This window comes from Patiria miniata, unplaced genomic scaffold (assembly GCF_015706575.1).
Source record: "Patiria miniata isolate m_02_andy unplaced genomic scaffold, ASM1570657v1 HiC_scaffold_5, whole genome shotgun sequence".
Taxonomy (NCBI): Eukaryota; Metazoa; Echinodermata; class Asteroidea; order Valvatida; family Asterinidae; genus Patiria; species Patiria miniata.
In genome coordinates, this window is record NW_024037072.1 from 18,625,890 (window position 1) to 18,648,926 (window position 23,037).

The window sequence follows — 23,037 nt, forward strand, 5'->3', positions numbered from 1 at the left end:
GTATGAATGTTAATGTGTTGTTTTTAAAATGCTGTATAGGTGTTTCATCTGTATCGTACCCTCCTCTACGCTTGACACGTCTATATCTTGCCACGGAATTGCCAGGCATGCTTCGTGCAACCAGCTGGTGTTAGTTTCCTCCTATACGTGTGAATTCAGGCAATTCTGCAGGTGAAGCCAGAGACTTATTATGACGCATCAGATATAAAATGAAATCGCCAGTCTTTAACCATTTTAATACTGCGATCTCCAAGCTGGGATGAGATAGTTGAATGAGACAGTGATGTGCAACCCAGAGCTTGAAAAAAATGGCCAAAAAAAAAAAAAGAGAAACATTATGGGCTGGCCTAGTCTGTAAAAGGAGTGTGGTGTAGTTTTGAATCAGAAGCAATGAAAAATAATACAATTACGAAACAAAAAATATTGCGTAGTATTAGGAATTCGTAAAGTAATTGAAGGTTCAGGCCAATAGCCCGCAGTCGTCCTGCGTCATCCCGCTTTTGTTGCAACGAACTTTTGTTCCCACACTGGGAATTCGCACTGAATTAAGTCCAACCACATTCATGACCACTGTGAAATGGACATTGAAATTTGTCGCCGGACGTAAAAGCACTGGAAATTCGCCCTTCGTCGGATTCTGAGCATCAGTGTGGTCACTGGGATCTAGCTCTCTCTCCGGTGGTTCCATGCCGCCCGACCGCCGGGCTTTCTGAGTGCCGCTGGCTTGGCCGTGCCTTGGCCGTAGTTGTGGCACGGCCCCTAGCCGCGATTTTTTTTCCGTAGGTGAATTGCTCAAATGTCATGCATGATTCAATTTTCCTTTGAATCGTTGCAAGACACTTAGGTTCTCGTTCTCTTTTCTCCCTTAAAATAAAATTAACTCAACGATAAATTCAGAGAAGAAAAATAGTCGATGAAAACGAGCAGCGACACGTGACGCACCAAGGATGCTGACACGTAAAAAGACTAGCACGAGCGGCGAAGCCGCGAGGGCCTTTTACCATCTCGTGGAGAACGCTTATTTTTTCTTTACATTTGTCTACCGATTTGGTAGACATGCATAATGCATTACCCGTTGTGAATTGACCAATGAAAATGCAGAATTACTAACGTAAATCACCCGTCGTCTGGCGCCAGACAGCACGCGCGCGCCATGCTGTTGCTGGTAACCGCAAACCACCGTTAGATGATTGGTTTATATTGCTTGATTTATATTACGTGAGTAAATGAATAAGTGATTTGTTCCACGAGATAGTAAAGGCCTTCGCGGCTTCGCCGCTGGTGCTAGTCTTTTTACGTGCCAGCATCCGGGGTGCGTTACGTGTCCGGATGGTCCGGGTATAGGCGCGTGGAACTTGACTAAAGGCTAGTCCCGGGTGAGTTAGAATCCATAATTTAAACGTGAAAGAGAGCAGATTAAGTGTCCAAATGTCATGACACCGGCCCTCCACAAGCATCCGGCGAGTTGTCCACACAGCACCCCATGAAATCCAGAACCTGCTGCTGTGTCGTATTTCAATCAAAAATTAAATAGAGTCCGGATTTCACACTGACGTTACACCCGGTATTATACGTTGAATCTTGCATGAAATACTCCATATTGTGGAAACTACTGCCTAAGTACAAAAGCATTACAGGGAATTGGAAGGGTAATGGAACTATAGTACCCTATCGTGGTCCTCAGAAAGTAGTTGACCTTGGCTTATACTAGGAAATCCAACATGCCCAAGCGGTATCTGTCGAACTCGAGGACATTTGTACTAATTAATTGTTTAGTGGTTCCCAATAGGCTGTTAAAAAACACGTCCAGCTCCACGCCCCAACCATGGAGCTATAAAATGTTTCCATTCCATTCAGATTCTCAGCTAAGTAGCCTTTAGTCAAGTCCCACGCGCTTACCCGGACACGTGACACACCCCGGATATGCTGACCCGTAAAAAGACTAGCACGAGCGGTGAAGCCGCGAGGGCCTTTACCATCTCGCGGAGAAACGCTTATGATTTTCTTTACATTTTGTCTACCGATTTGGTAGACATGCATAATGCATTACCCGTTGTTTCTGATCAATGAAACTGCAGAATTACTAACGTAAATCAGCCGTCATCTGGCGCCAGACAGCACGCGTGCCATGGCGCGCGTGCTGTTGCTGGTAACCGCAAACCACCGTTAGATGTTTGATTTACATTGCTTGATTTATATTACGTGAATAAATGAACAAGTGATTAGTTCCACGAGATAGTAAAGGCCCTCGCGGCTTCGCCGCTCGTGCTAGTCTTTATACGTGCCAGCATCCGGGTGCGTTACGTGTCCGGATGGTCCGGGTTTAGGCGCGTGGGACTTGACTAAAGGCTAATAAGGAAGTAGAAGCTGAGCCGTAGTACCCAATTCGAGATTGGGCAAATTGTTGTGACCATTCAGGAATACGTCGCCGATTGCAAATTATGCAAATTTATATTCATATTATTATAATTAATAAAAAGTAACCCCCATCATCAGTAGTGCCATTAGTTTCCAAAAACGAACAAAAAACCCAAGAGAACTTACGTTTGAGAAAATGATATTTTAAGTCAGTGATGAATTACTGTCTATAGTTGTCGCTTCCTCAATGAGAAAATTACCAAAGTGCATTCACCCGGAAAAATGCGCATGCGCACTAGTACTATTACTGAAGTGCAGTGTCTGTGTACTGACGGCATATTTCAACAGAAACATACGATATTGGTGAAGAAAACGACAGTTTTTGTTGTCTTTGCAAGTCTAAGTAGGCCTATGCATCATTCTCTCAATGAAAGTCAAATGTCCGGAGTAGGCCACATGGTTTCAAAGAGCAACGTTGCCAACGCGGTAGGTAGCCTGACTTTTCCGACGAATTGTGTTGTTGCGCTCACTTGCACAGTTGCATTCATTTCGAGAAAAAAAGGCCCAGAAAAAACCTGAAAAATATCGGGAAAAAATATTGCATCCTGACGCCACTTCAGCAGTTGTGTACAAAGTCTATAGAGAGTCAAGATTTTTTTTTTTAGTATTTCGTAACAAATTGGAAATGTTTCTGGAAAGAATGTTGACGAATGAGTGACGGCTTGACGCTGTTTTTTTTCTAATCATTCGTACTCATAGGCCTATCCAACCTCGTCGTCCCCAGTACGCGCCCACCACTACCTGCTCTCTCACCCTGGTAAGTCAGTGGTATTGGATCATTTGCATGTGCAAAATTTTTGCACACCTAACTATGCAAATGAGGAATACCTAATAGTCTGGTGCCTGCTTGTCATGGCCTGTAGGCCTACGTTACAGTCATTAGCATTTGTTTTTGTATGCGGTGTTGAAACACAATCAGTTCGTCGCACCATGAGTTAAAATGTTACAATCTTATCCTGCCAATATGCAATATCTAATCTAAAAATTTTTGCAAAGCCGGCATCATCAAAAAATTCAATTTTTGCCCCAAAAATCCAGCCAATATCACATTTCAATATGAGCAAATTGGAAAGGAAAAGAGTATTTTTGAAAAGGTGTGGACGTTATAATTACAATGATTGTGAAAACAAATTCATGTTGGAAATAACAAAACCAACTAGGCCTACACGATATTAATCCGTTATTAGCAAATTGAGGTATCGAATCAGGATACAGGGAGAAAGTTTCCTATCCAGGGTTTACTATTGGAAACAAGGTTGGAAATAAAGTAAGCACTGGGGACGAGGTTGTAGGCCTATCATCTCAATGAACTTATGAAGGTCAGTCATTGCAAAATTGATGAAAACAGATTAGGTGAATCTGGGAGTGAGAAACATTTCCAATTTTGTTGGTAATGAAATGACTCTCCATAGATTTTGTACACAACCGCTGAAGTGGCGTCAGGTTGCAACACTCTTTTCAATGTTTCTCAGTCCCAGATTCATGTTTTTTCCAACATTTTTCCAATGACTGATCTTAATTGAGATGATCAGATGATACTTGATAGGGTAAAACTAAAAGCGGAGTATTCAACCACTTAAGGAAAACCGGCACTGCCAGTGATCAACGCTAGTTCGACACAAGGTTTTTGCTTAGTAACGATCCGTCGGATTCTGCCTCTGATCTAATATACCCCCACTTAGTGGTAAATTTTATGCTAAAGGGGGAGAATTCGACCGGAATTAGGAAAACAAGCACTGCCAAGTGTAACTGAGCGAGTGAGATGTTGACTGTAATTAGAATATAACATGTCAACATGACCACAAACTTAATTTGTTTGCAGCATAAATCAACCCTAGTCAGACCCGAGTGCTTAACAAGCGGTAGGATTCTCCTCCCCCCCCCCCCCCACCCCTCCGGTCGAAAATCCCCCCTCTTACCCTGTATGAAGAAAAAAGTGGCATCAGGTTGCAACATTCTTTCCATATATCGTAATAGCGATAGTGTAGTTACGGTCCCTCTTTAGTTTTGAACAAAGAAGAGTCAAGGGTGTTTCTTATCATTTAAAAATGACCTCTTCATCCTAAAGCTGGCTTCTCTTATTTCAAAGGACAGTAGGACATTTTTTTGGTAATTTTTAAGGGTGACTGTTACGGACCCAGTTCCTATAAGAGAAAAAATCCACTTTTAATTCATTTGACTTACCAAACTAGTTGGCGACATTAAGAACATGCAGGTATGTCATAGATAGAGGGCAGGGTTTTAAATTTTTGAGAGAAATTCGGAGGTAAAATAATTACAGGGACAAAATGCAGCATGAACGTTAAAAAGATGGCGATCACGGCGATCTACCTAACCCCACTAGTGTGGCGAAGGTATGGCTGCGCTGAACCTTTTGCCACACAGGCACCATTGAAGGGCCTCCATAAAATAAAACCAAAATTGCAGCATGAAGCAGAGAGAAAATGCATAACGAAATGACTATTAAATTACCTACATGTACATCTTGTATGTATTTCAAATTCAAATTTCATAATTTCTTCCAGATGTTAGTTTATGATGTACATGTAAGCAATAATCTTGGACAGTTTTGTGATGGGCACTCTTAAAGTTATGATTTTTATGCCCCGCGGCGAAGCCGAAGGGGCATACTGTTTCCGCCTTGTCCTTCCGTGGGTGTGTGGGTGGGTGGGTGGGTGAGTTTGTCTTACATACGCAGTGTGGACTTCCGAACAAAAGACGTCCACATAATGTAGGTAGTACCGACGTTGTGTGGACTTACCCCACGTCCACACAGTGTTTCCCCATTTCTGGAAAACAGGTTTAGAGGCATTTTTGGGTTAGGTTTATCTGTAGCAGAATGAAGAGAAACACTAAAGGGAATCATAGAAAAAAAATTGGGTTGAAAGAGTTTTCACAGTTTGAGAAAAATGAGTTATTTCACTGGTTTTTCTTAACTACACGAAAGCAATGGAAAGTCCACACTAGTCATGTGAAACAAGTATGGGTGGGTGTGTGTGTGTGTCCGGACAAATCTTGTCAGCGCGATAACTTGAGAAATACTTAACATATGAACTTCAAATTTGGTTTGTGGATTGTTCTTGGTAATCCTAAGAAGCCTTTTGCATTTGGGGCCAAAAGGCCAAAGGTCAAGTTCACAGTGGCTAAAACAATAGAAATCTTGTCAGCGCGATAACTTGAGAAATACTTAACATATGAACTTCAAATTTGGTTTGTGGATTGTTCTTGGTAATCCTAAGAAGCCTTTTGCATTTGGGGCCAAAAGGCCAAAGGTCAAGTTCACAGTGGCTAAAACAATAGAAATTTTGTCAGCGCGATAACTTGAGAAATACTTAACATATGAACTTCAAATTTGGTTTGTGGATTGTTCTTGGTAATCCTAAGAAGCCTTTTGCATTTGGGGCCAAAAGGCCAAAGGTCAAGTTCACAGTGGTTAAAACAATAGAAATCTTGTCAGCGCGATAACTTGAGAAATACTTAACATATGAACTTCAAATTTGGTTTGTGGATTGTTCTTGGTAATCCTAAGAAGCCTTTTGCATTTGGGGCCAAAAGGCCAAAGGTCAAGTTCACAGTGGCTAAAACAATAGAAATCTTGTCAGCGCGATAACTTGAGAAATACTTTACATGTGAACTTCAAATTTGGTTTGTGGATTGTTCTTGGTAATCCTAAGAAGCCTTTTGCATTTGGGGCCAAAAGGCCAAAGGTCAAGTTCACAGTGGCTAAAACAATAGAAATTTTGTCAGCGCGATAACTTGAGAAATACTTAACATATGAACTTCAAATTTGGTTTGTGGATTGTTCTTGGTAATCCTAAGAAGCCTTTTGCATTTGGGGCCAAAAGGCCAAAGGTCAAGTTCACAGTGGCTAAAACAATAGAAATCTTGTCAGCGCGATAACTTGAGAAATAATTAACATATGAACTTCAAATTTGGTTTGTGGATTGTTCTTGGTAATCCTAAGAAGCCTTTTGCATTTGGGGCCAAAAGGCCAAAGGTCAAGTTCACAGTGGCTAAAACAATAGAAATCTTGTCAGCGCGATAACTTGAGAAATACTTTACATGTGAACTTCAAATTTGGTTTGTGGATTGTTCTTGGCAATCCTAAGAAGCCTATTGCATTTGGGGCCAAAAGGTCAAGGGTCAAGTTCACAGTGGCTAAAACAATAGAAATCTTGTCAGCGCGATAACTTGAGAAATACTTAACATATGAACTTCAAATTTGGTTTGTGGATTGTTCTTGGTAATCCTAAGAAGCCTATTGAATTTGGGGCCAAAAGGTCAAGGGTCAAGTTCACAGTGGCTAAAACAATAGAAATCATGTATTTATTCTGAGATTATAGGGATTAGGGATTAATTCATATAAAACCTACAGAAGACACTAATGCTGTCAATGAATGTTCCATGTGACCAAGGTACATGTAAGTTGATGTTAAAAGAGTGGTGTTATGTCATGGGAACTGTCACCATTGCGGGGCATTTGTGTTTGTAAACACACCTGACTTGTTTTAAATATAGCACCAAACATACATGTATGTGTTCCTTTAGATACATGTACCAAAAATTTCAGGCAAAAATGTTGGGGTCCACTTACTATACATCCTTGTGGAGGTTTAGAATTTTCACCAGTTGTGATGTGTAATGTCACATTGATGTTCATTTACATAAATTTCACATCGCCTAGCTGAAACAAAACGTGAATTCAATCTCATGTATGTACTCTTTTTTTTTAAATTTAGATTCAGGCCTCCTGAGCAACCGTGTTTTTACTCAAAGGCATATACACATATGTAATGGCTGGTGCTGGTGCTCATCGAAATTTGAATGGACGCCTGAACGGACAGTTTAATGGTCAGTTGAATGGACAAGTAAATGGTCAATTGAACGGAATTCCTCAGCAGCAACAGCAACAGCAGCTGCAACAACAACAGCAACAACAGCAACAGCAACAACAGCGGCAACAGCCACAACAGCAGCCACAGCAGCAGCAGCAGCAACTGCCACATCTACAGCAGTGGGCCTTGCCATTGGCACCATTGCAACCTACTCAACCACCAGGTATACCAACAGTTAGACCGCGAGGGGAAGCTGTGCCCTACAACTGGCAGTCTTCTAAGACATCGGTCAAGGAGCGCTTTGCATTCATGTTTAACAATGAGATCCTGAGCGATGTCCACTTCCTTGTAGGTAAGGGGATCAATACCCAACGGATCCCCGCCCACAAGTTTGTCTTGTCCGTCGGGAGTGCCGTCTTTGATGCCATGTTCAACGGAGGGATGGCCACCACATCCAATGAAGTAGAGCTACCCGACGTTGAACCTGCTGCATTTCTGGCTCTGCTGAGATTCCTGTACTCCGACGAGGTACAGATTGGCCCAGAGAGTGTCATGACCACACTATACACCGCCAAGAAGTACGCCGTCCCAGCATTAGAATCAGCTTGTGTGGAGTTCTTGAAGAAGAACCTAAGTGCAGACAATGCATTCATGCTACTCACCCAGGCACGTCTCTTTGATGAACCACAACTTGCGAATCTCTGCTTGGAAACGATCGACAAGAACACCGCAGAAGCTCTTCAAGCTGAAGGCTTCACAGACATTGACCTTGACACGCTGATCAACGTCCTGGAGCGTGACACCCTGGGCACACGCGAGAGTAACCTCTTCAATGCGGTATCCAGATGGGCAGAACATGAAGCCGTGCGACAGCAGTATCCAGCCACACCAGAGAATAAACGCAAAGTACTGGGCAATGCCCTGAAGCTGATCCGCTTTCCATTGATGACTGTTGAGGAGTTTGCTAGTGGGCCTGCTCAATCTGGGATTCTGACAGACAGGGAAGTTGTCAGTCTCTTCCTACACTTCACTGTGAACCCCAAGCCATCTACCGAGTTTCCCTCCAACCCAAGGTGCTGTCTGATAGGCAAGGAGCAGACTGTTAGCCGGTTTGTGCAGGCAGAGAGTAGATGGGGCTACAGCGGCACTAGTGACAGGATAAGGTATGCACACAAGTTTCTTCTTGCTTAGAGCTGCTAACCTCAGAAGTTGTACACTGCATTGTATGCATGAACATGTATCTGTGCGCGAGTTGGTTGAAAGTGGCTTACTGTATTAATGAATGCTGAATATGTGTATAAAATCTTGATTACATTCTTATTTCTTGTGCACAGATTTCAAGTAAATAGACACATTTTTGTGGTTGGATTTGGGTTGTATGGTTCCATCCAGGGCCCTGCTGATTATACTGTCAATATTCAGGTAAGCTGGAATGTAAACATTAAATGTTTGTGTCATAATTATTGTATCGGGCCATTTCATAGTAAATCACCCAAATTTGAGAGACATTAATCCCTTGGCTAATCCTGTGGCACAGAATAACCGTACTGCTCTAATAATTAACCCCTCCTTTATAGCGGGAAGTCAATATTCAGAGAGCAACATGAATTTAAAACTCTTAAAAAATACTGCAGGTCAGTTTCAGGTGAAGGGATATGAAGTGTTAAAGTAACTGTGTCACACAGAGAGTCACTGCACACAAAAAAACCAGCACTGTGGAGAGCAGTGAAGCATGACCGAATCTGCCTGCTTGCTCTGCAGAGTTTTAACACACATCAAAATTGTGCAGGGATTTGAAGTGTTTTCCATGCTCCACTGGAGATTACCTTAAAGGGAATATACATCATTTGCTTTTGCTGTAATTTTCAGAAATGGATGGAATTGGGGGGTTGGAAATATATAGCAAATATAGTTACACTTACTTTTTTGAGGTTTTGGGTTCGAAAATGCTATAAAAACCAAGAAACACGATCATTTTCCTGTAGTCTGGTTCCCTGACTGCATATAAGAAGAAACAGAGCAGTTTACATACATTGGGGAATTGTAAGGTCAGGGAACCAGTCTAGCTGGCTCGTACCCGTTCATAGGTTTGTAATCGATTGCAAACAAGTGCGATGATCAATTGGGGCCAGTGTTTGAAAAAAAGCCAGTTGTTTTCAACGCTGATCGGCCGATCAGCGTTGGAAATTGATACAAAAATACCACTTTTCTTGAAAATGACAGTATACCAGGTGCCATGATTTTACAGGATGCTTTACACTGTCATTCACTGACAGTCCAGCAAGGTATTTCAAAATGATTTGGTAGTTTTATTTTTTGATGTTTGCAAATGTTGTATTTTCCCTTTAAAGGAATTCGATGTGTGGACACTAACTATGGGCAACAGTGGTTTTGCAGAACTTGAAGGGCTGAGAGGAGCAGAAGACTAATAATTTACATGAATTGCCTCCTGTTCTGCAGTGCCTTTTTTTTTTACATCGTACATGTACTTTATTTTCTGGACATGAACAGATACTGCATGGTGATACTGAGGATGTGCTGGGCCAGAATGACACAGGATTCAGCTGTGATGGCTCCGAGACCACCTACCGAGTCATGTTCAAAGAACCCATCGAAATACAACCTTCTGTCAGCTACATTGCCAGTGCTACACTTAAGGTTGGTCATAGGATATATTCTGCTGGCTTCTCAGTGCAGTGTGTTCCCCTATTGTGGTTCAATTTCATTCTGTTAAATGCTGGTCATTCCGTTAAATTGTCTCCCCTCTGCCAAATCCATCTTTTGTGTTTCTCCTTCCAACAATGCATGCTTGTGTATCCCCAAATGTTTGTTTCTTGTTCCTCTGTCATTTGCCTCTGAATAAGGTCTTGCTAAAGGCTGGAATATCAGGCCATTTTAATTTTTTGAAATACTGGTACTGTTACCAAAAAGTTGCTCTCCCCATATTTTTTTCAACTTTAAGTCTGAAAAAAAGATTGTTTTTAAATTGCTTGGTTTTTCTAGCAATGCAGATCTTATTCACCATTGATGTAAGTTCAAACAAACATTAATATGCTATGGAATAAGTGTTTTACAACTTTCAAATTATTTGTGGTCGAATAATTCAGGCAGATCTTATTGGCTTTATTTATGCATACTGCATTGTAGTGTAGGTTTCCAATGCATGGATGTGCCCTGCAAGCTACAATGTATAAAACAACTTCTGGCTCTCAAGTAATTTAATGTAGCTCCATGGCATTAACCTTTAACCCTAACTCCCTAGCATGATTTACTAGGAACCATACCCATCCTGGCAAATTCCAACACCATATGGGAAACTGCACACACATATTTCTGACTTTGATTCTGGAGGTATGCCAACCCAATGTAAAAGACTGTCAGTTTAGGGGTACTGTACCCATCCTGACAGATTCCAACAAAACATGCTGTTGGGTTTTGATGGGTCGTGTTCTGTTAAGGTTAAAGCCTAAAATCATTGTGTGAATCTTGTCAGAGGCCACACATGCGTGGTGGCAAACTTGTGCATTAGGTCAGCATTTCTCCTATTGCACTCTGACGTTCATGTGCACACATATATACATACATGTATGCACTGGCTCTTCATGTACTTGAGATCTAAGACAGAATAAAAGGAAGAAACAGCATTAGTTAACCACATAGATCCAGATATTTGAGATTTTATCCTCATATATGAGATTAGGTCTCTAATCTTCTCACGCCTTAATCCCCCAGGGCCCAGATTCCCACTATGGCACCAAGGGAATGCGCAAGGTGGTCCACGAGTCTGTGTCGAGCGGCAAAGTGGTGTTCCAGTTCACATATGCGTCTGGCAACAACAACGGAACGTCAGTGGAAGACGGCCAGATTCCAGAGCTCATCTTCTACACATGACCAAAAAAGCAGAAACTGTACGTTCGTAATTTCAATAACTCGTGTAAAAAAACAAATACTTGTAAATAATATCTAAGACTTGTATGCACTAAAAGTTTGGCAAGCTTTGCCTTCATAATGCGTATATTTAACAATTGTTGATTGCTCTTGATATGGGATATTGCATTTTCTAACACCTGAGGGGCGCATATTTGCCTCAGGTGCTATGTGCCCAGAGGGGGTTAATTTAAAAACGCCATTATCCCACATCAAAAATTGTTTTGTTATAGTATGCCAGTAACTAAAAAAGATTAAGGCTCGTAACTTACTTTGCCAGATATAAATTACATCACTGCAGTGTAATTTTTGATAACTGCGTGCTTTCCTGCCGGACATGAGACGGAGAGAATACGCTTCTGTCGCAGGACACGCGACAAGCCCTACATGTGGTACACGCGCGCAACATGGAGGTAATTTATATGCATAGCAGTGTCAATGAGGTACATGTAAACTATATGCAATGCAGTAAATGGTTATCAAGTAAACGGTTATTGCTATGGACTGGACCCGTGACCGTTCAGTTCTAGACCAGTGAAATTACAGTATCTGAAGACATGATATATTAACAATGTTAGTTATCCCACAAGCGCGAGTGGAACTCAGAATTATGCAGTGCGTCTGTGCTTCATATGCAACGAGGTCCAAGGAACAACTAAGTTATCTTCAAACAAACTTGATACACAGTTAAGATGGAACACGCACACTGTACACAAACTTTTCAGTGGTTATCCTATTGCATGTACGTGCAGCAAGAATGGCGTGGGCATCTTAGAGTAGCGTGGTATGCGGAGTGGGAGATGGACCATGGTATGGGATAATATCACACTGTTGCGATGGATCAACCAATCAGGATCGAGGATTTAACTTTGCTTGAAGATACATACATACAACTGTATGCGGTTGAATTCTCTGCGTTGAAAAGCTGTCAAAATACAATTAAAACTTCTGTTGAGAACAGAGTTATGTGTTGATATATAATGACACTGGCAGGCATTATATAATGACACTGGCAAGCATTTACACAGTGTCTTGTGTTTTGGAAACTTTAATTAATTTAATGGGACCGGTGCTGTGACATTAGTGGTTAATTGTTTATCCAGAAAATCATGTTTGATGTATAAACGTAATAATTATGTAGACATTGAGATGAAATGTCTAAATGATGAGTTCTGCAGTGGTATTATTTAAATATTTAGGACCTTTTAAAACTCGGTTGAATTTTTGTGTATGATGAACAGTTTGGAATAAATGGTGGCTTTAGAAAATATAAAATACTTCACGCCGTTTAAAAAATGGTTACGACCTGGTAAAGGGAACCAGTTATGTCGGCCGTGTTTCAGCAGTGCATACCCAGTGGGTACACAACCGAAGGGGAAAAAACAATCAAGCTATTTTTGTTGTTAATACTTCATTTTTGTTTCTGATTGTAGTAAACATTGATGGGGAAAATCAACATGTAGGCATATTTTTAACCTAAAAGGGAAAGTATATTGAGGTTTGAAAAAAAAAATGCATGAACCCATACATTATACATGTCAGTTAAAAAAAACCACCATATTTGAGTCTATTGCTTTTATTTGGTTTGAAATGATTCTAATGTATAGAAAAAAACTGAATGGTGAAAGCAAGATTGTACTTTTTTTCACACCTGTAAATGTATTTGATAAAATACATGTATGCTAATTGAATTATCTGTGTTTTATTAGACTTAAGTGTTACATATTTTGTGAAATGCCAAAATACATCTCTTACTGCAGATCCTACTGTCTGAAACGATGAGTGTAACCTTGAAGAAGGTTGGTTTCTCTGATCACTATTAAGATAAGTAACGCCATGGCAGACAGAGACACTTGGCACGACATTGTCGAAAGCATTTCGGCTGCGGCCGAAGGATGATGATGTGTTAAGATATCTGTAAATGTTTTAGCGTGTGCTTCGTTTGTCAATGAGCAACTCTGATGTACATGTACCGGTACATGTCATTTGCATTATTTACACAGATTTTGGTTTGAAGTGTTACCTTTGGATATATGTTTACCTATATGTTTATCCAGACTTTGGCAAGGCCAATTAAATTAGCATGTGGAATATGTGTTTTGCCCTATGTGCCCTTACTGTGACCAAGGGCGGATCCGGGGGGGGGGGGGGGGGGGGGTGCCAAAAAGGAATCCATTTGTAACATTTTTTTAGTGACTTTGCAATAAAGGCATGCAATGAGTACACCACCATCTTTTCCTCAAAAAACATTGGTTAAAGTGGTCAGAAATTGCCTCAGATTGCACCACAGAGCATCTAGAATCAAAAAAATTTCTGGGCCCTTAAGCGGGCCCCGAACCCCATGCCGTAATTTTTTTTGGACATACTATTTGCGGACCACATTTTTTTGGGTCCCCCCCAAAAAAATTGTGTTCTGGATCCGCCCTTGACTGTGACAAATCCAGCATTTACAGAAAGGGGGCACTCCAAATGGAGGCGAAACCCGAACATTCAAGCGGGGTATATGTTTGCTCATGTGGGTCAAAATTCTTGTCTTTGAAGTGGCTTCATGTAAATATCCAGTTGACAGCAGAAGAAATAGGGAAAAAGACAAGACATACCTCTCAAAAAAAATAACCGGTGAAAAAAAGGGGGGGGGGGGGAGTGTACGCTGGCTGCACCCCCTCTGGATCCGTTACTGACTTACAATTATGTGCACATGTCCATATAACATAAGTATGCACAGCATGCTGTGAACATGTACATGTTATAGCAGTCATTAGTCAGAAGAAATAGTGTTCTTTGCACATACATTTTGTACATTATTGGTATTCATTTCATGTAGGGTTTTTGCTCATGGAAGAATGGTAATTGTTCAAATGCATTGATCTTCAAGTTTCAGTTCCTTGTAATACATGCAATGTCAAAGCTAGACAAGCACGTTACTACATGTACATGTATAAATATTTTACACTATTACAGCTGAAAACATATTTGGGAGAAGTGTGCACATGCAACTGTTTATATGCTTCGGCAATCACTGATATGGATAAGTTAAAAAGGGTACTTAATGATTTTCATTTTGTATGTATGTATGCATATATACAATTGTACTTTTTCAAAACTGGCACCAAGAACTGTGTAAGCCATTGGCCAATCTAGCTACTCTGATGCAGCTAATATCATTGGGGAATATTCAAGACCTAAGATATGTCTGCTGCAATCTACATGTATCTCACGAGTCTCCAATTGATGGCTCCATATTAGGCCCCACCCACCGGCATGTAGGCAACAAGTGCATGTTCCAGCAGGTGTTTGCGCATGTCAGACTTGTGGACACATTTGGGACATCAGTTACAGCTTTGATTGGCCAATATACCATGGGGCAGGGCTGCATGAGTCCGTCTTTTCTTACCATGCTTTGGTATTACTGGAAGTTCGTGTGTATTAAGTAGAGTTCTTCGCAAAAAGACTTATAAATATAGATTATTGCTGTAAAATAAACCAGCTGTATTATAAGAAAGAAAAATGCCTGTAATTTTTTTTAACTGTCTGGAAATTAATTTTGCTTATTTGGGCAAACCATAATTTTAATGTATTTAACAGTTAAAACTGAGGATTAAGGACGGTCTTAATTTCCAAATTGCGGATTAGAAATGATCAAAGGATCGATATCAACCAAACGTTGCTTTACTTAGTTTAGTTTGGAAAGTCACATTTTCATTCTATGAGGAGAATACAATAGACACATTTTACACAAGCATAGACAAAAAATGTCATTCTTTTTTTTGTTACAAATACGAACCAATGTACTTTATTTCTTATTATGCAACAACATTTCTTTTACATTTTTCCAGAAAAATTGGTTTTTCCATTTCTTGACTCCTAAATTATAAAAACAGTCCAGTTTGACAGGAACATATACCTAATTTCAGCAAAAATGAAAAATTTTCAGTGAAAATAGAAATGCACTGATGTATGTAATTTTGTTAAACCTGAACTCTTTTAAATTTTAATCACTTGTAAATCACACATAGGGATTATCTTACTAGGAATGTTTAATAAAAGTGGAAGACAAAAAAATTAAAAATTGGTGAAGAAAACTGATATAGAAAGATAGTCCTATACTCCCAGTACTTTGCAAATCAATAAAAATGTTTCCAAAAGCATGATTCAGATTCAGAATATGATTTAACACTAAAAAATAATAACAGGAGTCACAAAAGTTAAGTTTTCCAACAAAACAGTAGAAGTATACCAGTCCTTTATTTGTGGATGTATTCGTTAAATAATTTCACACTCTTTGCACATACTAAAATAGTAAAATATATCTTTTATCAGAAAAATAAAATTGTCAGTTAAAGTACAGCCGTAAAGTACTTAAATCTACAATCAGACAACATTTTGTGACATGATCCCATAAAATGGACCTTGAAGAAAATGTTTCACTTACTATACCTTTCACTTGCAGTTAGCTCTTCAGTTTGATATGTCACTCAATATGAGCAGGGTATACACGCACTGTTGTCATCCACAATGGCAGCTTCGAGTGGCGCAAAATTTGCTTCGGTCAGCGAAGAATATTTTAAATATTTTGAGAAATAAAGACAAAAATGACTTGAAATTTATTTCTTGCGGATCAAGTTAACTGAACTATAATATTGGATGGCTTTTTTTCCAGGGGATACAAGAATATATTGCACTTGCTACAACAATATTGCTCTCAACTTCGACTCGTGCAATATTGTTATAGCTCATGCAATATATTATTGTATCCCCCTCAAAGCCATCTAATATTAAAAGAAATTAAAAGAATGACTGTTCCTATTTTTATTGTGTAAAATTCTTTCAAAAACACCTATTACTTAAAAGTAGCGTTGCCGAGTTTTGACTCGTGCTGATGGGTTGGGTCACAATTGAGGTTTAATTTGACATATGGCGCGTGGTTGTCATTTTGCCACAATGACCTGACCAGCGACAAATGAAGCCCCGGGGTCAAGGGTCACCGGGGACGAGACGTGGCCCGCTTCCACACAAAGCATCTTGGGATACTCGTCATCTCCAAAGTCAGACATCGCTTTTGCTTTTTCTTCCCATGGGTTCCAAACCACTGCGAAATGTCATCAAGGTAAAAGAGTAAGTGACAACATGATGAAAAGGAAATGGATATAAAGGGAAAAGAAACGAAGTGAGTGCTCTCCATTGAAAGAGGTACAGGTAAAAATTGTATGCAACTAACTAGGTCAATCATGGAGAAAAATAAAGCTTGAATGAATTTGGTTTAGTTTCCCAAGAAAAATTGTACATACCAAATACCAATACATGGAAAAGTACTGTTAATTTGTGTATTATGACAGTTTATTCAACTATTATGTTATCAAGTTCTTTGTCTGGCGGGCATCATAATATGTCAAATACTACAGCCAACTACAGCTACATACACGCACATGAGAGAGAAAAGTAACCTTTCCCCACAGTATCATTTTTAGACTCAAAAGATGAGATTATGTAAAATGAAATAAAGGGGGATTCTTTTCTCCTTTTGTTGCTTTACAGCAGTTCTCAAGTTAAACAAAATGTTTGAAAATGGAGTGCAAAAGCTACAATATTTTCATTTGTTATTTTAAAGAAAGAGGGTAACAAATGCTATTTACCAGTATCAGGCAAGTTGGTTTTCTTTATAATGATGGTTTTTCCGGTAGCTGTGTCATGTACAATGTGGCCACCTTGAGTATTCATGTACACCCTGTGAAAAATGAAAATCTTTGTAAAGGTAGTCCAGTCACAGGTAACCGAGATGAACGATAGCAAAGGAATGCCTATCTCACAGTGCATTTACCCAGCTTTGTGAGTTGATTTGGGACTTATTACTTATGATTGAGTTGTGATGGCTTTGTGACGACTTGCGATCCAGCTCGCAAGTGCCTTTAGTACAACACTGATATTGAAAAGCACAATAGCACAATACAAGGTCAACTTGTTTGTACAGGTCTCAAATTCAACAACCCACCAATGAGGAGCTGTATAAAACATTTTATAACACGCCTCTTGCTGGTTCTTCATCCTGGTTGGCTGAAACACTAATATAGGCTAGTGCAAGAAGTAGACATGTGTCAAGACATTGACATGTGTCAAGACAATTTCCGGAGTATAGTGCCCGATCGGGCACTTTACTCGAAATGTTTGACTGGTTAAAGTGCCCTCTAAAAAACTCAAACTCAACAACTGAATCTAAGGAACCTAAAACCGTTCCTTTAATTGTTGCATTGCTCAAAGTTGAATTGCCTATGAGTTAATTGTTGAATTAAAACAGTTGAATTATACTGAAAACTCTGAAAAGTTTGTTTTGGACAGAGCTGAGTTATAGTTATAAAACAACCATGGACTGGCATACTTCGGTCACTAGTGCACATCTAGTATGCCCCCTCCGGCCTGTGATTGACCCTCTTCTGGTCACTCACAGTCCCTCGGGGTGCATAAACGTGCACTAGTGACCGAATTGCCAGTCTGTATGTGCATAATATTGACTTAATTTAGTGTGAGTACAAAGTCAGTAACACTGACCTATCATAGTTTTCTGGGATGGTCACCAGTTCACGTTGCTCCGTAAAGACTTTTCCCTCTTTGACCTGGAAAGATGAAAGAGAACTACTTGATGAATTTCAAATTCAAGATCTGTGGGGAGTCCTGCAGGTTGTGGGTGCAAGTCCAGCCTGTACGTTTGAAATACATGTTTCCTTGGGCGGCAAGACGATTTGTCATTAATCGTTCCTCCCCATCCCATCCAGGAGTAAATGGGTACCTGTGAGGGTTGAGATGATTGTTGTGGTTTGAACTAGCTTTTTGCACCTGGAAAAAATGGCTGCAGCGAGCTGTATACTCCCCAGGGAGCTGAGCTGCTGTAAGGAAAAGAAATAAATTGTAATGCTTAATAGCGCTTTCCATCATATCAACAATCTCAAAGTGCTTAACAATTACTCCCTCATTTATCAGGCCACGGGACCATGCGGCAGCCGATATCAGCGCACATTCTGCCCTCTACCCTCACAGGTACCCATTCATACTCCTGGGTGGAGAGAGGCAATTGTAGTTAAGTTTCTTGCCTAAGGGCACAAACACCATGTTCCTGCCAGGGTTCGAACCTAAGCACCACTGTACATGAGTCTAACACCGAAACCACTGGATCATTGCATTCAGGCACATCTGATGGGCCGAATGGTCAGGGGTAATAATAATGGTAACCACTTTGGTCCTGGTTAGAGGCGCTTAAAATTACCCATCAATATTCAACATCAGGCATGCAACTGGAAAGTCACAAAAAAAGAGAAAATTTAAGTTTCCAAGTCTTTGTACAGTGTTTTTCTATTTTCAATGGCATATATTGGAAGTGAAAAAAGAGGAAATCAGCTGATCCGAGGAAAGTTGCATGCCTGCAACATGCTAATTATTTCAGGGAAGAAGTGCAAAATTACTGGTCCTTGCTATTGGCTGATTTTGACTACATGTACTTCCCTCCCCTTCCCAACTGGAGGTGGTCAAATCAACCAACGCCTCAGATCCAGCAACTGCAAACTACTTCCCGTCAAACCAAAATGTGTATATATTACAACATTTTTGATTTGATACCTGTAGGCCTACCTTGTCAATATACTGCAATCCTTTCAGGCCACTGACTGTTGCTTTTGTCACATCACTAACACCAAGATAGGTGTGCAACAATGCTGTGAAACTAAAGGAATCCTCTCCTGGAAAATAAATGTAACATAAACATATTACTAACTTACACTTGCTTGACAGTTTAAGTCACAAATTGAAAGATTTCACTTCTAATATGGTCAGGCTGAGAAAACAGAAATTGTATGTTTACATTAAAGCCATAAAACATAATCCAGATAGGTAGGTAAAGGGGCGGATCCAGGAATGTGTGCGGGGGGGGGGGAGGGTTGTTTATCAGCAAATCAATGCTAAAATGTAGACAATTTTTTTTTCTCTGGACACTTAAAAAAAATCTGATGATCGTTAACACTATATTCGATAGTAGTGTACAAATACCACTGTAACCCAGCTACTGTGCAAAGGCAGATATTATTACCAGTATAATTGTCACAACTTTTTTAGGGTGTTACCAGTTCTTAAGAAATAGCGTAAATTACAGATAAAAATGATTTAATGCATTCACAACTCACCTGTATTCTTCACAACAAAGTCGCTAACAAACTCTGTTTCTTTCAGTGTCAGAGTGTACGTAACCTTGAACCTGAATTATAGACAACACACACACGCAAGACTGGCTTATACAAATGCATACAATACATGTGACTATAGCTCTGGCAGAGGTACACCAGGGGCGTTTTCGAATCCCTGTTCTTGACAACACGCGTGTAACACGAGAACGTGTTCTCGAGCTGGTTGTTACGAACGCGCGGGTGCGTGTCGCACCGATATAAAGCAATGCAAAATGGCCGACAATCGTCTGAATTTGTACTTAGGCCTATTCCAAATGAACGAGGACGACTCTGAAGATGAATGTGAAACAGACCAAAATTGCAGACCTGCACTATAATGGTATTCTTATTCCAATCATTAGGGTATTAGCAAAAAAACAACAACAACAAAACAACTTTCGAATCTGCACAGTCCGCCATTTTGTTCAAGCTGCACCTCGCCGAACCCTCCATCAACCGGGGAGTGAAAAAATCGATCCGCGAACGCCCTCTCGGGTCTGTTCGTCACGTTCGAGACCGCTGTTCTCGTGTCGGGTTAACCCGAGTGTTGTCAAGAACAGGGATTCGAAAACGCCCCAGGATGAGTTTGGACGAGATACACTAGATCTAGAGGGGTTTTCCCAACCCATGCTGTTACGAACATGGGCCCACCGCTTTTGGCCAAACTATCTAAAACATTTTTGAATAAATAGTATGATTTCTTTTGGAATTTGATTAGTGCATGTTGTGAATCAGTGTTTAATCCCTCACTCATCTCCAACTGCTCACCCATGATTCCACATTTTCCTTGTTTCATCATTATCTGTGAGAGTAAATACTGCAGTCACATCACCAGAGCTCAAGGTCTGAAAACAAAATGAAAACAATGCTTCCTACAAACAAAAACTGAAAAGATACTAAGTAATTATTAAATATTCTTGAGCCAATTTTAATAACTGATTGTGAAGAATTTTTTTTTTCATATTCATGTCTCACCACGAATGAATAATTTCCCCATATAATCAACGTGGTATAAAGTGAAATAAATTAAGTCTCTATATTTTGTTTAATAAAACAATTGTGTTAGTAAGTGTATAGAATTGCTTTAAATTTTTCGGTATAAAAAAAATGACAGAAGAATTAGCCTTTTTCAGGTATGGGCCACACAATATAAAGGTGCTATAAGGAGTGGTAAACTCAATCCCAAATTTACCCACTCTAGAGAAAGCGCCATCCTATTGTGTCCACTGTCTAAAAAGGCTAAGAGGGATCGATATACATGTAAAACTTAAGACAATTCAAAGGTTCACTAGAAAATGGACAAAAACGTCTTAAATCTGTTTCAGAACGTGCTCCCCAAACACGCTTTTGAATGAAAAGTCAATCAAATCACAGGCTGTCTAGCCTTTATGGCCAACCTTACTCCATCTTTTAAGACAGAAAAAAACACCTGTTGTATTGTTTTAATTGATTACCTTTGGAGCTTGTTCCAGAGTCCAAGTTGATATTCTAGCAAATCCATGTTGGGGGCCAAGGTCCCATGGACCAAACTGAGCTGTGTTAGATATAATATTAAAAAAACAAATTAAGTAATTGTCAGATTAAATTTAGCTACGCCATCACAGCAGTCAAAATAATCAATCAATTAAGTGACTGTTTTTAACAGTTTACTAATTCCCTTGTTACTTTGGGGATAAAGCCATGCTTTGACTGTAGGTGATAATATGCCAGTAGTTACCTCTTTTGTATGTTGATGGAATTTGACTAGTTACAGTATTTTATACACGAATGTGATCTGACTGCTTTTTCCTGCCCCGTCTACAAATACATGGCAGGGGAAGTGGAAGAAATTTGTGACTGTCTGTGGCTGATCAAACAATAGGAGGGTTAAAGACATTCCCAGCTTTGCATATATGGATTTCTTCAAAAAAAAACATATTTAAAAACAAAATATGTGAAGGGCACTCTCAACCCATAAGTTATAACTATGACCTGAATTATTGTCACTTTATGTCAGGCTGCAAATAATTCAAAAAGTTGCAAAGTAATTATTCCATACAAATAACTAAACACGATTCATGAAAAGATTTTTTCATTTTGATGTCTCAGTTAAAAGCAAATAATGTTGTAAAGATGGAAAAAATAACAACAAACAAAAACAGCAATGTTTTTTTTTATCTAGGTGAAACAACACCCAGACATCATCTTTAACGATAAGTTTTGTTCAAGTGGTTGACATTTAAACCAAACTACTTCTTCACGGAAGAGATTGATTCCCATCATGTTTCTGCAAACAACCATTATATTATGCAAATCCTGATTGTTTCAAATCCTTTTTTTTATTAGTTGTATTTGCACTCACGGAAACAAACTGGGATGCCACCTCGAATAGCCTTCTTGTTGTCAAACAGTGATTTTTTGCTGTAAAATAAAATCCACAAAATAAAGCACCAGAACATATTCAGAACAACAAATTGTTTGGTGTGGTCATAACTTTTATAAACCAATGCGCCTAAATTGTCCCTCCCCCGGCTGCCCCACCCAAGACATGAGTAACAGAAAAAAACCAAAAAATAAAAATACATGCATTCATCAAATGAAATGTTATTTAGCGTAAAAATACATATTTTTGTGCTGAAACGTTTTTACAAAATTGTGAATTGACACCCCCCCCCCCAAAAAAAATTCAAATAGAATCTTACAACAGAAAAAAGGGTTCAGCATTGATAAAACAATGATAATTATAATATGGAAATGGAAAATACCTTAGGAATAAAATTTCGGATCCGTTGCATTTCCAGGATATCACAGTTGCACCTGCAATCACAGTAAAATGTGAACTTATTATATTAAAAGGGGAGGTTTTACATTACTTTCTCAAATATCATCGGTGGTGGCTGCAGCCAGGCTGCAGAGGCATTAAGAAATCGATAAATGGATTTCCTCAACTTTTCTGAAATTGGCCAAAACCAAATATTGTTTGAAGGCCTAAAAGTTGTTTTGCGTCAGGTTCATCAATCATCATTTAAGTTTAAACACGACATTTGAAAAGTAAGATTTGGTTTCGTTTTAGTTTTGTTAAAAAAGTAAGATTTGTCATTTGGTTGTTTTACAAAAATACAAAAAAATAGGAAAGACACAGTACACAATAACACATTTGAAGTATTGAGAGTCCCAAATTTTGAACGTGAAATAAAAAGAGCCCCCCCCCCCAAAAAGAGCACAATTACAGAGCAATTCATTGTGACATTGATATTCTGAAAGCTACAACTCTGTAAAACAAATCCTGAAATTCTGTTAATTTAACCATGTTCCTCCATGATTTAACCATGGAGGAATCCTCCATGCTAAAACTGGGCCCCGTGTATTTAGTTCCCTTTCTTACCCCCCCCCCCCCCCCTTTTAACTCCAGTTTACTTTAATTGCTTCGGCCAGAACTGTGAGGCAACATGAAGAAACTATTTACCAAACAAGTGAACTGTGAGGCTTGTGTCTTTGCCTCGCTCGAGCACAACACGATCAGCCGACATTTTAATCAAGTTTATGGACGTCAAACCCTAAGCCTGCAGAAAACACCGGAATCAAGTACCGCGGTAAGTTCCGCATTCCCGTTTATGTACAAGTAAATGGGCCAAAGCCACCCAGACTTCTCGTATCAGATTTTAATAAGTGAG

The 23,037-nt window shown here is 39.6% G+C and overlaps 2 protein-coding genes across 3 annotated transcripts; one reads left to right on the forward strand and one right to left on the reverse strand.

Annotated features, from left to right (window-relative positions):
- Positions 1-2,637: 2,637 nt before the first annotated feature.
- LOC119741167 (BTB/POZ domain-containing protein 2-like) lies at positions 2,638-13,273 on the forward strand. 2 transcript variants are annotated; one of them, XM_038216874.1, is made up of 6 exons: positions 2,638-2,844; positions 3,118-3,175; positions 7,158-8,416; positions 8,588-8,675; positions 9,765-9,911; positions 10,986-13,273. In XM_038216874.1, exons 3-6 carry the CDS (start codon positions 7,212-7,214, stop codon positions 11,142-11,144), a joined length of 1,599 nt encoding a protein of 532 aa, XP_038072802.1. In that variant the 5' UTR covers positions 2,638-2,844; positions 3,118-3,175; positions 7,158-7,211; the 3' UTR covers positions 11,145-13,273. The 2 variants fall into 2 exon arrangements, with proteins under 2 accessions (XP_038072802.1, XP_038072801.1); XM_038216873.1 differs by lacking the exon at positions 3,118-3,175.
- Positions 13,274-15,248: 1,975 nt separating this feature from the next.
- Positions 15,249-22,993, reverse strand: LOC119740347 (putative glucose-6-phosphate 1-epimerase). Its single transcript, XM_038215615.1, has 10 exons — positions 22,830-22,993; positions 22,129-22,180; positions 21,726-21,784; positions 20,839-20,918; positions 20,153-20,229; positions 19,346-19,416; positions 18,798-18,904; positions 17,724-17,788; positions 16,814-16,905; positions 15,249-16,269 (listed from the first exon to the last, which is right to left on the reverse strand). Exons 1-10 carry the CDS (start codon positions 22,891-22,893, stop codon positions 16,109-16,111), a joined length of 828 nt encoding a protein of 275 aa, XP_038071543.1. The 5' UTR covers positions 22,894-22,993; the 3' UTR covers positions 15,249-16,108.
- Positions 22,994-23,037: the final 44 nt, after the last annotated feature.

Bases quoted from the DNA above. Each gene is read 5' to 3' on its own strand.
- LOC119740347 (XM_038215615.1), bottom strand. From the start codon at position 22,893: ATGTCGGCTGATCGTGTTGTGCTCGAGCGAGGCAAAGACACAAGCCTC. The intron at 22,181-22,829 runs GTAAATAGTTTC...CTGTGATTGCAG, and splicing joins CCTCACAGTTCACTTGTTTG to GTGCAACTGTGATATCCTGG. The intron at 20,230-20,838 runs GTAATCAATTAA...TTTTGTTTTCAG, and splicing joins CTCTGGAACAAGCTCCAAAG to ACCTTGAGCTCTGGTGATGT.
- LOC119741167 (XM_038216874.1), top strand. From the start codon at position 7,212: ATGGCTGGTGCTGGTGCTCATCGAAATTTGAATGGACGCCTGAACGGA. The intron at 8,417-8,587 runs GTATGCACACAA...TCTTGTGCACAG, and splicing joins GGCACTAGTGACAGGATAAG to ATTTCAAGTAAATAGACACA. The intron at 8,676-9,764 runs GTAAGCTGGAAT...GGACATGAACAG, and splicing joins ATTATACTGTCAATATTCAG to ATACTGCATGGTGATACTGA.